Source organism: Chlamydotis macqueenii, chromosome 5, assembly GCF_036417535.1.
Source record: "Chlamydotis macqueenii isolate bChlMac1 chromosome 5, bChlMac1.mat, whole genome shotgun sequence".
Lineage (NCBI taxonomy): Eukaryota > Metazoa > Chordata > Aves > Otidiformes > Otididae > Chlamydotis > Chlamydotis macqueenii.
Genome location: NC_141560.1, coordinates 37,939,551 through 37,955,266, shown reverse-complemented (window position 1 = coordinate 37,955,266; position 15,716 = coordinate 37,939,551). Strand labels below are relative to the sequence as shown.

The window sequence follows — 15,716 nt, the reverse complement described above, 5'->3', positions numbered from 1 at the left end:
CACATGTCCTGAGTTACGCTTACAGGCATTCCCTGTCTTCCACCTCAGCCTTTTCCTGAGACTGAGTGGGTGACACCTCACTGTGAAATTAGTACCGAGTCTGGATAAACCCTCCAAGAAAGTTTGACAGAGTGGTGAGATGTGAAGCGCAGGCCTGCCATGAGGGACATAAGCCTGCTCATGAAAGTTTTCATCCCACTGTCCTGGCCCAATCCTGCACTGGACAGTTGGAGTTCAGCCTCCATACAATCTTACTTTCAGTGGTTTTTTGCCACTTTTCAGTCCATGAATAGTTGCATCCTAGTGCTCAGTAAAATTATTTCTTCCAGTGTGTCTTCAAATGCTATAAAGCATTTGGGAAGCTCAGCATATAAAGTGCAGAGACTTGCTCTGTTTAATTTTTGTTAGGAGAGAGCTTGAAGCAAGTTGACATTTATGAGCTGATTTCATAGGAGAGAGGAAGTCAGCCTTGCAAGTCAGAGCTTCCCAATAAACTCTAGAAGACTATACTTCTAGCCAGTTGGTCTCCATGTACGGTGTTAATGCATGGGTTTTGCATGTCTGGAGACTTCTTGTAAGTTCCTAGCTATCAGTGCTCCCTGGGAACTCTGGGATAAAGAGAGCTTGTACTTTACTGATCTGAAGTGCCAGCTGACTCGTTGATTTAATGGTCAGTAGCTTTCAAATGCCAAAAGCAGATTATTCCTGGAATGGTGCAGCTGTGTAGCAGAAATGGAGTTAAAGGCTCCAAAAACACAAATGTAGAAATAACAAATATTTACCCTGTTTTGGACAGGAAGTGTGCTGGATTGAGATTTCTGCCCCTGCCAGTTTGGCCCGTTGTTAGCTAATAAAAGGGATTATTCTGACTCCAAAGCAGTTAATACCACACCAGTGGAAAACTAGTGTAGAAGGATCTCTGGATTTTTTTTTTTATCCTGTTTTCCAGAAGAGGAGAACTAAAAATTGTGCAAGACACTGAGAACTGTATTCCACTGAGCAAAAAAATGAAAACTCCTACACTAATTTACTTGTGCTTCTTGCAAGTGATGTGCTGATTCATTGCCATCATCCAAAAGGATGAATTGATTGTCAGGAGGATTTATTTTCCTGTGCAATGATTCCTAGCTCCTCTGGACACGGAGAGGCTTTGGTGGTGAACTTCATGTTCCCAGTGGGATCCAACCTGGCTTATGCGGTTACAGTTAGGGCTGGGGGTCTTATTACTGTATTGTTGTTCTCATCCTGAGCTGCAGAAACAGGTTTTGGGAAGTGGCTAAGAACCAGTGACTGAGCTCTGTGTTTCCAAATTGCAGGAGCTGTGCCCTGGAGTTGGGAAATGCAAGTAAACTTACAATTTTCCTTTTCATCCTCAGTAATTCCTTATGCAGGCAGTAAATGGTTCTTTAGGTGGATGCTGGTAACACACAGTACAGTGTAATGATACCTCCCATTTCCAGGACGTAGCACTTCAGAAGCAGCGTGGGCTATATTTTGTCTTTTAGCCACGCTTGGAACTCAGCAGCTGCAATTAAACCAGAACAGGACATTACCACTGATGCCGGTGGTACTAAACTCCTTTTGCGGAGGTGGCGAAATAGTGCTGCGAATGTCTGTAATGATTCCTTCTGAATATCCATTTAATTCCTTTGATCTTTCTAAGAGAATTGGCCAACTCCATTGGAAAGCAAAGGTCTTCATTGTGCGGCGTTGATCTCATTGACCATCATATTTGTAATTCTTTACAGGTCAGCTGCTGATAGTGTAACTTCAACACAAACAAAGCTCTTCAAACCACCCCTGTGTCCTGGAGAATGGGCTCAAAGAGTAAATGCTGAAAGGGTTTATCAAATGCCTTTATTTTTAAAATTGTTAGGTGGCTTCAAATGCAAAGCAATGTGCAGTGCGGGTATTTCAGGTTAGAAGATGAAATTGCAGGATATGGGAAATGATAGCTGATCTTTTTTTTTTCAAGTTCAAACAAAAGACACTTTGAGTGGCTCCCTGGACTTGGAATGAGGTTTGTGTAGAGGACCTCCAATCCCTAGAGCTCCTCTGCAGGGAGAGTACAGCCATTTGTATTTTTGAGCGTCCTAGCAGACATGCAGGTACAGCAAGGAGTAAGCCAAGAGGTGCAGTATATAGAGGTGAGGGCTGTAGGGCTGCACTTCCCCCATTGCAGCTGAAAACCACTAATACATATGCATATAAAGCTTCTGTTGCTTCCAGACTGTGTTTTGGCTTATCTGGTCACAGTTGTACTTCATGAAAGGCCCTTTCAATGCCCAGCTTTCTTCACCAGGGTTGTTGGTGGGATCTGTCTTGTTCAACCATGGCCTTTCTTGTGCCAAGGTGTTGACAGGATCCAGAATTATTTTGTGATTACTCCCCAATTAACTGCGCACCTCCTTGTCAGCTTATACCACAGCCTTGGGCAGGAAAAGAAGCTGCAACCAAGCCGGTCTTTGGAGTCTGTGTTGGGTGTGGGGAGGGTGACAAGCAGAGACTCCAGCAGTTCTTCCAAGCGCTTTGAGGTGCAAAAGGAGGATTCAGAGAAGGGAGTGCCACAGAAACTGTCAGAGAGCAGTAGCACCAGGAAGGGGGGAAATCATATGAGACCCTGGGGGTTATTGCTGATAATGAATTAGTGCTGAGTGCAGGGAAACTTGGACTGGATGGTTGAGGTTTGTTTCATGGCCTGCCCAGCCTTTCAGTCCAAACCTTTCCGATTAATAAGCTAATGATGGCCTAGTCTGTTTGTTCAAGGAGCACGAGAGATTTGTGGTGACTGTGGGTAAGCATCCTCCTTACTTGGTACAGTATATTCAGTTCCCAGATTGCCAAAGTGGGAAGGATCCCATTTTGGGGCAGCTGGAATTGCATTACTAGTAATTCTATTGCTTAAAAAAAGCCACGTGTGCAGCAGTTCTGTGCCTGCTCTTAATAAACCATTAGTCGTCATTAGCTGAGTGCCTCAGTTGTTGTTCCAGATAATTTCATTTAAATAAAACTCTTTGCAGTGCGGAACTGGCAGTGGAATTTGTTGGGAGGCTGAGCAGATCTGTCTCAGCAGCCCAGTAACCACGGAGCGTTTGCTTTCAGGCCGGGCGGGGAAGGCAGCCTGCGGCTGTGCGGTCAGAGCCCAGGTGCACTCCTCCGAACACACAGCTAGCAGAAGAGCAGCACTTGCAGCTGGGTAAATTTATTTTGTTTTCCAGCTGTGCATGATGTATTGTTTCAATATCCTGCTTGCTTTTCTAGTGACTGGAAAGAGAGTCTTCCTGTCATTTCCCTACAAGACTGGAAGAAAGCCTGGGCTAGCACCCATAGCTTTCAGCCTGTTCAAGACCTCCCTTTGCAGACCACGTGTGCAGACAGCGTAAAACTGTGCTGCTAGGCTGAGGTTTGTGTGCTAGCAGCTCCATCCCCTTCTTAACAGTAGCCAAACCTTTGTGGACACATCCCAACAGCTGAGCTGTTTTGAAATACTCGCTCAAAATTCATCCTCCAGTGTAAACACGAGGAAGGAGAGCGCCTTGGTGGCCGTGAACACTGCTTCTCTTTGAGCATGGTGGTGGTTTTCTGGCAAGGTGGTGCTCCAGTGAATTCTTTCTTTGATTGCTTAACCCAAACCTTTCTCCTCTCAGAAAGGAGGCAAGCAGCACTGCTCTGTCTCAGTTTCAGCTTCTCTAGGGCTGTTACACAAGTATGGCAGTCTCTGGCTGTGTCAGAAATTTTACACTCACCCATGGAAAAGCAGGGCTGCGTGGAAGAGTGATGTAGCAAGAAGAGAAGTAAAGAGCATCTGGAAAGGTCAGATAAAGCTGGAATGTCACTGTCACAGCCACAAAGAGATAGAACTGCACTTTTTTTTTTTTTAAATAGCTGTCATTTCTGTGGTTGTGGTAGCTTCGACATTTACATTGCTAAAATTGCTCAGTGGCTGAAGTGCCTTATGACGCTTTTCTTGCAGCAAAGAGCTCTCTAGATCTACTCTCAGTGGTATCACGGCACTGCTGCTCTCCAAGCAGAAGCATTCTTTAAACTTAAAAATGTTGACTTGCTGTCCTGCTTCCCCAGGTTTCAGGAACGTTGCCTGAGCCACCTTGGTACCAGAACAGTATTGAATTTGGAAAGGACAGTGTGAGGAGGAAAGGTTGTTGGCTTTCAGGAGGAAAAGCAAAAGTTTGGGAAGCGCAAAGAGTACCAAAGAGTGCATGTGTGCATGCATGTGTGATACAGGGAGAACAAGGTAGGTCTGCCGTTGGCAGGACTGGGAAATACCTGGAAGGAGCTAGCTGAAGATGGTATCTCATAAAAGTTTTGGCTTCAGGACCTCAAGCAATCACCTGGCTGGTTTTTTTTTTGTTAGCTCATGCCCAGGCAAGGGTTAATACATTGAACTCTGAAGAAGCAATGGCTTTTCATGTAGTCAGAGAAAGGGTGTGCTGCCTGTTAAAATACGTAGCAGGTAGGCTTGTAGAGGTTACCCCAGCAGTAAACCTGCTTCATATTCTGAAGCAGCAAAACAGTTAATCGTATTTGCTTGCTTTTAGTAACATTTTTTATTCTTTTTATTATCTGACAGGTTATATTGTGGTAGAATATGAAGGACCTATTGTTCATACAGCACCCAGCACACAAATAACAAGAGTTGATCTCAGTGTCCAGGATCTTGCTGATGAAGCTGAAAAAAGGCAAGATGGGAGTGGGGGATGCAGAGATGAATGAAGAGAAATGCATGCATGTACACGCAAACACACATGTGCTCCTTCATCAGGTGTCCTCCATTGTGAACACTGAACAAGAGGCAGACCTGGAGAGGGATCCTGGCAATCTGTTGTGCCCAAAAATTAAATTTAAGAGTACAATATATGGAAAGATCCAAGGGCCAAGAAACACAGCTCTGTTTGCACTTCTTGTGCAGTTACTGTAGAAAATTTATGGTGTGAGATTTGTATGGAGAAAATCCAGTTGATGGTATATTTTTGTGCTATTATTTAACAGTAAGTAGTTTTCCAGCTCTGTGAATTTTCTGTAAGCTTCAAGATTAACAGAGTATTTGTTTCCTCATCTTTGAGACAGGGAGTTAGAGGTAAGTGGGAGTATAATCTCCAGGCTTCTGCATCTTCAGGCAGCAAGGAAGCACATCTGCTGCCTCAGAGCAGTGGTTTGAGCTCATGACTGAGGAAACAGTGCCTCCCACCTGGCAGTGCTTTTTTGCCCTCCGAACTGGGGTGCACCTCACCTCAACCCAGCAAACACAGGTGTTGGGATTTTGTTGTCTGGCTGCTTTCAGGGCCAGACCCATGCCAGAAAGATGGCTGACTGCTCTTGGCATCCCTTTCCACTTTCAAAAGCTTGTTTGCTGGTGACAGGGAGCACAGCAGGGCTTAGTGGCCGCTGCAAGACGATTGCCACTGCTAGCTGTGACTCAGGGCGTGGGGAGGAGTGACTGCATTGCCCAGAAGGTGGATGGGGTGAGTGGGTGGTTTCAGTAGGTTTCCCAGAATAACAAAAAGGATTCTATGCAGATGCATGAAGCCAAGTCAGTAAAAAAGGCTCCAAACAAGACTGCTGGGATTGCAAGACCTAGCAGACAGCAAAAATTTCATCTCTCCTCCCTTCTCTTGCTCCCCTCGACTTTTCTGTCACATTTCTCCAGCCTTCTCTTATCCGTCTGTCAAATGTTTTTCTAATTTACTACTTTGAAGTAAGAAGATATTTTACTCCTGTGCCGTATATGCAGCAAATGCAACATAAAGCATTATGTTATGATGCATGTTGCTCTGGGTTGGTCTATGAAGAATATAGTTTGTGAATCCCATTGCAATAAACGCCCATTCTTATTAAAAGCATTCATAATCCTGCTCCCTTGTGAAATTATCAGATGCATCCACACTGGGCTGCTGGTTGTTGCTGTTCCCATATGCTATGTGCTGCTTACGGTGTTTTGGAGTTCATGTAGGACCTGAAGGGAGCCTTGAGAAAATGTGTGGACATCTGGGAGTCATCTTGTGGGAACTGTGTGTGCTCTGTCTAGTAACCCTTTGTAGTCCATGTTCTGAAGGAGCTGAGGTGTCAGCTCTGCTACTGGTGGCTAATGGCAACATTTTGCAGTTGTCTTGCTTCAGCATGTCCAAGGTCATGATGTGGCGGAGATGGCTACAGCAAAGAAGTTTAAGTGCTGACTCTGGGACTTAGTTTTCCACCAAGCCCAGGTGACTCTTGCAGCAATAAAAATACTCTCAGTGATCTCATTATACTGCCAGCTTCTGTAGTAATGCTAAGTGGTGGTGAGGCACGGGAACAGGTTGCCCAGAGAAGTTGTGGATGCCCCGTCCCTGGAAATGTTCAAGGCCAGGTTGGATGGGACTTTGAGTGACCTGGTCTAGTGGAAGGTGTCCCTGCCCAGCGCAAGGCGGGGTAGAAACTATATGATCTTTAAGGTGCCTTCCAACCCAAACCATTCCATGATTCTAAAGTTCAGAAGATTTGTGTTTGGCTTTTAATTTAAGCTGTGTGTCTTAGCAGTGTAGACCCTGTCATCCTCTTCCATCCTCAAAACGTGCAAAGAGATGCTCTGTTGAGCTGTACTGGGATTATCCATGATTTAAAGCAGAATGTTCTGATCTGCTTTGCGCTGGTGGAAAACAAAACTGAAATGGCTTCAGAGAAGTCATACAAGAAATAAAAATGTGGTCTGGTGGCCTATGAGTTAATTTTGAGCTTCCTCCTCAATTAAGCATGGATTTTGTAATGTGACCCAGGGCCAGTCACTAGCTCTAGATGCCTTGCTTTGTCTGCTTTCCAAAAATGAGGAGGTTAATGGGCATCCACAACCTTCCTGACATAACTTGCTGTCATACTGTGATGTGTGATGATGGTGTAGCATTTGAAAGCATCTTTGCTTTCATTTGCCATCTAGCACCCATCTCTGTGCAAAAATGAAATAAATAACTCTGTGTGTGATCGGCTCTTTGCACACCGGGTAAAGAACCCAGACTTCTGGACACCACCTCTGGAGGAGTGAAGGAGCCTGGCTGCAAAAGGGAGCCAAATAAATGAACTTCTGCTCACATAACACAATGCAGACAGTGGAATGAAAAAAGTAGTGCCAAAAGGATGTACTTCAGGATACAGGGCCCACTTTCAAATAAAACTGCTCTTATTTGAAAAAAACTCACTTTTATTTCTCAGGGGAATAACAATAAAAAGCAATAAAAGGTGCTTAATGACTTACTCTTTTTTTAAAGCTTCCAAATCTGGAAGGAAACCAGACCATCTTGAAAAAAAAGAGATCTCAGGCTTTCACAATACATGCCTCCATCCAAAGGGCCATTGCCGTGAAAGTATTTACAGCTGTGCTGTTATCCTGCTCCATCCCACAGCCCCGGCAGAGAGCAAGGCCAGAGCACAACAGTGGGAAGCTCGACAGCTGTTGAGCAATGCTTTTTCCAAGGAAAGATTCTGCTACGCTATTTGTAGTCATGTAAGCATGAATGTGAGCAGGTTAGCAGAGGAAGCCCAACTCCCAGACAATAAGAGCGTACCCTAATGCTCTTTGCCATTTGGGATAATATTTTGAAATCCTGTGCATGGTGTAAGTAGTGGTGGAGCATTTCTAAATTTCTGGCGTGCTGTTCTTCAGTATCAGCTGCATCCTTTCTGCTGCGGTCCTCCGGCAGCCTAAGATGGCATGGCTGCTGTGGTCCACTCCACCCTCCTGCTTGGCCCATGTACGCCCAATTTTCTCTTGCAGAAACTCTGCTGAACTGCTTCCATGCACTAACTGAGCAGATTGGCCTTACCAGAGAAAGTAAACAGTTCTTTGCTGGGTCAGTGATTGAACTGGCTCTGGAAGCATATCTGGGAGAGGGAGGGAAGAAGGACCTCCTTTCCTTGTGGTAGCACTGAGCTTTTGGAGCTGCTCATTTTTTGAGTAACCTCATTCTGCTGTTTGAAGAGTGATGAGGGGTTATCAGTTCGTACAAAGGGAAAGGGTTTACTTGGTGTCCTATTCAAACACTGTGAAACGCATTCATTAGCAGTTGGACAAACTTGTCTGCCTTAAAAGACCGGGTTGCTACCGTTTACTGTTCAAACAGCACTTTTGTGTCAAACAGCTGCTGCATCTCCAGGTTGAGCTTTTTGATTCAGCTGTTTAAGACCATGCCATGCTGAGGCGTCTGAGATGTTTTATATTTGCTTCTTGTGCTTTGACCGACAAATGGCAGCACGCAGTTTTCTCTTTCAGACCCGTTCACATAGTACTCTTTTGAGATAATCCCCACTATCCCATCTCTTGGATGAGATGGTCTCTTCCCTGTTGGTGCCCCACATGCCCTTTGTTCAGAGCATGGGCTGACAGACTGCAGCCACAAAAAAATGTGGACTGTTGTCAGTTGTGAAATTCATTTCTCTCATGTGAGAGATCCTTTTATCCTGACCACTTGAGGTCAGAAGGCATTTCCAAAAAGTTTTGTTTAGCCTGAATGCTGCTGACTGTGTTGTAGTTTGGACCTCAGTCCCTCTCACGCTTCAGACTACTGTTATTACTCCAGTGGTGGTGCATAATATCACTAATTACAGAGTGGCTGTGATTTCTATTGTTGAGGTGGCTGCAATGATCCTTCTGCCAGAGACTCTCAAATAGTGGGGCTTTGGGACTGTGCTAGACCGTAGGGTTGCTAAGTAATGCTTACTTTTATCCTTTCTAGGACCTGCACTTTTGCCCAGACAGGTGATAGCGTCGTTATTCAGAAAGCATTTACTCTTACACATGAGGAGGCAGGGAAGCTGGGACTCAGGCAGGGGAGGGAGGTCTGCTTAGCAGCGAGTCAGTGAGAAGGGAGGCAGCAGAACAGACACTACTGGGATGTGGGTTATGTGGCTGAGGAGCTTGGCACACTGTCCCTCAGAGTGTCTAAGGGCTGCAGTGTTTGCTGGGAATGGAGTAGATGGATTAGACAAGAGGCAGTTGACTGTAGAAGAATGGTCCTTTTTTTCTCAAGCACCTGTCTAGAGACAAGAAGATCTGGAATGCTGTTTTCCATTCTCCTTCGTATTATGTTAAGATGTGTCATCTAACACCACTGGAGTCCCTAGCAATCTGAGCACTTAACATGCCTTAAAAACAGTTTCAAGGTATTCTAAACCAAATACAAAATGTAGGGGCCACTCCAGAAAATCAGACATGCTGGAGCCGTGAAGTGACTGTCCCTTTCAGAATCCCTCTGTCATGGGAACACCCTGCAACTTCCTTGGATATTTAGGTACTAATGCTTGTGCTCCACAAGGACAGCGGGTGGAAAGATAATAACCTAACCAGCATTTGAATCTGTGTCATAGTACCTGGCTTTGGTTCTAAACTGTTGTTTGGCTTCTGGGAAGATTACTGACTGCCTTTTTTTTTTTTTTTTTTTCTTCTCTCTTCTTTCCTGTGTTTTAGACGTTTACAGCATGGTGTAATTCTCACCTCCGCAAGGCTGGGACACAGATTGAGAACATAGAGGAAGATTTCAGGGATGGTCTTAAACTCATGTTACTTCTGGAAGTCATTTCAGGTGAGAGAGGTTCTGTGTGGTGCTCGTAAGTGTCCTGAGCATCTCTGTTCTGAAATCTGTCCTCCTCCTTTTTTGCAGAATAGGGACAGCAAGGGCTATAATGCTGCAAATTTTGCTGGAATATAAGAACAGCTGCTTTCTGATTCAGAACAAATTTCTCCCTAACTAATATCTTGTCTCCAACAGTGAGCATTAATATGCTTTTGGAACGTATTCCAAGCCTCATGGCCTGTGCAGGCTGCCCATTGCATTCCTGCTCTTGCCTCTTGGCTTTCTTCTGCCCGTCAGGAATGTACAGCCTCCTGTGAAGGCTCAGGCAACAACTCTTACTGCTTGGCAGGGCTGACGAAGCAGCTCTGGGGAGAGTGTGGGAATACTGCACTGGCAAATCATACCAAAGCCACATGACAGTGGGAATGGGATAGAAGTTATTGGAAGAGGGGAGTCAAACCAGTAAATCTTCTGTGTCATTCAGTTTCAGCTGTGACTGAAGTTTTTCCATTCTAGTTTCAATCTGAGCTCAGTGCTCAAGCCTTCAGGGGAAAAGAAAAATCCCTAAGAAAAACAAAATCCCAGAAAACCTAGTCTGAAATAGAAACAGTGGCGTGAACAAGTTAGGTCAGATTTATTTTCACTCCCTATCACAAGTGTCCCACTACTTGACAGATATCTCCTAGGGATTATTTCTTATAAGGAGTAATCCCTGTTGATGTGCTGATGAAATAAATACCTTAGTAAAGTATTGTGGGAGGCATCAAGGGGGGATAGGATTGTGTATATGAAACTGGGGTTGTGTGCTCACAGACTTTCTTTTGGTGGCTTTTAAGCTAGTAATAGCAACCCAGTGAGTTGCACTCCTGACCTTCTGGGTATGTTTTCCAATAAAATTGCCATGATAGAAGCACTCAGACTGCCTTCCCTCTGACCCTCCCTTCTTTTCTTTCCCCTTTGCCAGCTCCTGCAAAAATGCTGTCAGTATTTGTGTTTTTCAGAATTTATGAATATAGGATAAAACCTTAGGGTTTTTGTCCTTGGTGGGGATTTGGGGGGATCAGAGTTTAAATTATCAGAGCTTTGCAGCACACACATTGCTTCTGCAGTGCCTGTAAGAAACGGGGTAGCAGAGTTCTACTAGTTTATTTTCTGTATTTATGCGCCCTTGCAGAGGAGGGGCTGCAGCCTGGAAGCTGGGGCAGATGGACATTGATGGCTTAGTTGCTAATTAGTGAACTGGAAGACAGGGGAAAGAAGCATGAACAGGGAAGGGCAGATGAGGCTTGGCACTAAAGCAGAGAGTCTTGTCTCACACTACTTTGTTTCCTTGCCTTGTCTCCCACTCCCCTATTGTCCCTTTGGAAGCCCACTGGCAGGGCCTGTCAGACCCCCCGCCCCATCTGGGAAGGAGTTAGCAGCTTCTGAGTGCACTGGTGGTGTGGGCACAGCATTTCCCTGTCCACTGCAGAGCGACTCAGTGCTCACAGCCTGCCACTAGATGACCAACAGGCAAAGGCATGGGGAGCAGCTGTGGGCTGCATCCCACCAGAGGCCATGGTCCTTTGCACACTAAGGACTGAGCATCCTTTCCTTAGAGCCAGCAGAAGCTAGAACCACAGTTCTCTTAGGTACAGTGGCAAAAAAAAAAGGAGAAATTTAGCACAGTTGTTTTTTTTCTCCATTTCATTTCCATCATTGGCAGTTCCATTTCCAGTTATGAGCCTTGCTGCTCTTAAGGAGCCTCCTTCCAGCTGCTGGCCCCACTAGTAGCCCCTTTGGCCTGTAGTTGGGGAAGCAGCAGCCCAGCCCAGGAGCAACGCTGGGGTAAGGAGTCTCCTGCTGGTTGGCAAGGGCTTGCCTGTGTGTTCCTGCCGTGGTTCCCACTTATCAGCTGCCAAAAGGGTGAGTCTCCGGATGGCTCTTAGCCCTCCAGTTCCAGCTTCTGGACTTTCCTTTCAGCTCTTGGTTCATTCCACACCTTCTTCTCCCCATATTTTGGGGGACTGTGGAGCTGCTGACGGAAACTTGGCATGGGCAAGGTTGCTCTGTGGCAGGCTGATCTTTTCCTCTAACCCAGAGGGTGATGGCCATAAGAGCCTTCAGCCAGGAAGGCGCAGGGCTGGGCTGTCCGAGAGCTGCGTGGAGCTGAGAGCTCCTTCTCCACCTGGCCTCCCATCCGGAGTATGTGGGAGTGAGGGAGCACTGTCTCCCTTTGTCTCTGCTGCAGCGGCGGCTGCCACCATGCTTTCATGGGAGGAGGGATGGAGCCTGCCTTAGGGAAGCTGTTGGAGACCATAGGTTGGGAGAGGGACTGTGCCACTGGGACTGTGGGAGACCTGTTTCATAGCAGACCTTCCCATGTGTCCGTGGGGACATGTTGCTGCCAGGCAGCTAGGAAGCAGTTTTCCCATCCAATGCAATTTCTTGAAGTACGGGAAGCAGTGATGTTTTGCAAGAGGAGAGCGCCTCAGTTGTACTCAGCCCGATACCTTCTGGTGGTGAGCTGTGCTGCTGACAGGTCCCCTTCCGGCCCAGCCAGAGCCCCTCAGTCCCCCAGCCCCTGTCCGGTGGGGGAAGTCCCACAGGCAGTCCTGGGACTTCATCATTGCCAGCCCTCTCCTGCTGGCATCTGTGTTGGGAAATAACAGTTGAGCCCCCTGTAGAAATTGCCTGAAAAGATACACTTTCATTTTTCACTGCATGTGTTTCCTTCCCCTGACAAAGCCATTTTAAAAATAATACCACAAGACGGATGAAAAAGGCTAAGCTCACGTTTGATACTTTTAAAATAAAGTTATGAGGCTTTTCTTTTTTTTTTCCCAAAGAGGAGGAATGACTAATTGAAATTTTTCCTGAACAAATTTGCTGTAAACAACTTCTATGCCAACACTTCCTTGCATTGTTTGGCTTTTAAAGCACAGCCTTGGGCTGGTACATGGGAATCAGAGAATGGAAGCGAGTGGACCACGTTCATTGTCTCAGCTGGGAGAAGTACAGCAATGATGCAAATAGCTGAAAGTAGAACATATTTCTAGCAGGCTTCCCTTTTAACAGTCTAAATCATTAATAATGTATGGCATGGAACCAGATGAAGCTTTCCTTTGGAATCTAAGTTTGTAATAAAGTCCAAGTCTGAAGGAAATAGCCATCAGGTTTTGGGACTTTTTAAGTTCTCCAAAAAAAAAAAGATTCTAAAACAAATATCCTATTGCGGTATTTGAGAAAAAGAGACTGCAGTTTTGCAATCACTGTAAACTGCTTGAGGATCACATTGCTGCCAGAGGGAACAATCCTGCTCTCCCCAGCCCCAGGGAGAGCAGTTCAGACGCTCTCCCTTGTGTTGGCAATGCACAGCATGTGGCCACAAGGTGGATTGGATGGGTTTGCTGTTCCAGCTGAAACCTAATCTCTTGTCTTTATTTTTCTTTTTTTGCAAGGCTAGTTTACAGTCACATCAGCTGAAGAAAATGGTTATATGTTAGCTGGCTCAGCCCATTTTTTGACATTTGGCAGCATAAGTCTGCCTAAGTCTATTGTGAAACTGTCACAAAAAATGCTTCCAGTTTTATTTAGAATGACTAGCATTATCCAAATGGAAAAAGAAGGCAATGTACCATGACATGTACTTGAGGCTCCATTAAAGCAAAAGAGATTTTTTTTTTTTTTTTTTTAATCCTAGGATGGAGGTAGTACCACGAATACATTTTTTACTTAAAGGGTCACACATCAGTGTTTCATTTTGAAAGTGAATCTGGTTTTATCCTTAAGCTTGAGAGCTAATGACACTAGCCTACAGTAATCTCTGAAACACTTTTAAAGGATTTTTATTTCCAAAATGTTTTTTTCTTTGTAGGGCATGGCTATGGAGATAATCTGTTTTTCTCCCTTGTAGCTTTTCTTCACTCCTTTGTTAGGAAACAAGTCATCCAGTTTTAGTTTGAAAAAAGAATTCGTTAAAAAGTACTCTTCTTTCTTACCCATAAGCCTCAAATAAAGGCTTTGAGTCAGCTCACATTGACTTAAATATTCAGGTTCAAGATATAGCAGGAGACTTTTGGAACTGTATAGGTCAGGTGAGTAATTACTGGCCTGGACTTGCCCATTTGATCTCTTTTTAATTACCTCATAACTTTTTTTTCAAAGCGCAAAACCTGCTTGCATTTTGTTTAGGTCTTTTTTGTATTTTGGAACTTGTGATCTGAAAGCAGCCATTCTGCTCATTTTTTTGGTGTTGTGTGTCACATACAGATGGTTCCTGATGTCTCATCTAATTATATTTCTAGCAGAGGTTCCTTTGAAAAGCCTGTTTGTCTGTCCCAGATTTACTTTGCTTAGTCTGTGTGTTGGGTTAGTGTTAGTAAAAGTAAGCTGTAAGCGTAGTTAAGACAGCCTATCAAGAAGGCCATGACTGCACTTAATGCAACTCTTTCAAATAAATAAGGTCAAGAAAGTACTTTTCCAAATCTTCCAGCTTTGCTCCAGTCAGGAGCTGGCATTTGCCCCAAGATTCATTTCTGTCAGAGATTTGCCTGCTCTTACCTCAGAGCTAGAGTGCTTCCCTCTCTGCCTTATTATAAACATTCAAAATGCATACCACTGTGCAAGAGACCATTGCACGGAGTTAGAGATACATTAGACATGTAATGGAAAGGAGCTGTGATGGCAGTCTTTACCGTTACAAAGCCATTTGCCAAAGAAGTGCTTTTATTTCCTGACACAGGCAGTGTGGCCATTCAGTGCAGAGACGAGAAAGGTGCGAGGTCTGTGTCCTGACTGGGGAAAAGAAAAGGCAAGATACAAGATCACCCTCATATTTGACTGTAGGGATTTCCAAGAAGGAGAGATTTACTTTGTTAATTGGGTGTTGTAGATGCTGGAGGGAAGCTCCTCACTGGTCTTTGTGGGGGAGGGAAGTGTGTGCTGTTTGCAGGCATCGTTGTATGTGGTTAATGGTATGGACGTTAGTTCCACTGCCTAGCTCAGTGGGGTTTTGAAGGACCTTTTCACCTCTGATACAATCCTACTATGGAAAGGACTCGGTGCGGACAGTTCCTCTGTTATTAAATTATCTGGGGTGCAACAAAAAGATATTTTTCTGTCTGATTCTTTCTGGGGGTACTTAACAGTGAGTGTGGCTGTCCTCCATTCACTGTCAAGAAAGGATGTAGGGGGTCTACCCTCTGCCTGGCTGAGCAGCAGGAGCCACCAGCATGGGGAAACACCTGCCAGGGAAGAAAGGGCTCAGAATTGTTTTCTAATACTTTTTCTCCCCCCCCTTTTCTTGTTAGGTGAACGTCTGGCTAAGCCTGAAAGAGGCAAAATGCGAGTGCACAAAATATCCAACGTGAACAAGGCCTTGGATTTCATTGCCAGCAAAGGAGTCAAACTAGTATCTATTGGAGCAGAAGGTAAAGAAACTGGCTGATGTGTCTGGGCCCAAGCTGTGCTTAGCCATTGCCTTTCTCTCACAGCTGCATGTCATTTCCCTTTGTGCATCTCTAGCCCTGCCATGTCCTTGTGCAATAAGCCATGGAGGAAAAATAAGGGGATATATTATGCCTTTACTCTGGATTTAAATCCCATCTTCACACCAAGCTGCCAAACCTGATTCCCACTTGGGCTTATTGGTTAGGTCGTCCTGCTTTTCTCCTGGCTCTCATGAGTTAAGGAAAACATTGAGCAGTGGCAGAAACAAATTAATTGAGATGTTTCTTTCTCAAATGAAGAAAAGTTTCAGTTGAACCGTAGCAGCTGCTTGTATTTAGCTTGTTGCAGAACTGCTGGGAAGGATCCCCTATTGCTGTAGGACATCTTATGGGTCAAAGCCAAGTGCAGTCCCCAGCACAGGTCAAGGACCACAGAGGTTCCAATTTTGAGGGCTTCCAGGCTTCTTGTGCACCCCAGAAAGCTGGGTGCTCTGGCTGGAAGCCTGTGTATTGTTGTGTAGGGACCAGTGTGAGAAGCACCCACATGAGGGCAGGGATGCCCTCAAGACAAACCTGTGGATCATGCAGATAGCAGGGAGTTGTGTAGGATTTTTGTCTTTTTAGCAAAGATGGTGAGTGTTTTGTAGATATGTCACTCAAGACCCAGAAGGGCTTGCAGGTTAGTAAGGTAGTTTGCTTTTTTACAAACCTTAACAATTTCTCATCTTTT

General features: G+C 45.1%; 1 protein-coding gene across 6 annotated transcripts in view; it reads left to right on the top strand.

Moving 5' to 3' along the window:
- Positions 1-15,716, top strand: part of ACTN1 (actinin alpha 1) — a 92,122-nt gene that overhangs the window by 34,028 nt on the left and 42,378 nt on the right. For all 6 annotated transcript variants that reach the window (XM_086747975.1, XM_086747973.1, XM_086747977.1 and 3 more), the window contains exons 2-3: positions 9,452-9,566; positions 14,849-14,968. In XM_086747975.1, the coding sequence (XP_086604101.1) occupies positions 9,452-9,566; positions 14,849-14,968 (235 nt within the window). The remainder of the gene's footprint in view (positions 1-9,451; positions 9,567-14,848; positions 14,969-15,716) is intronic.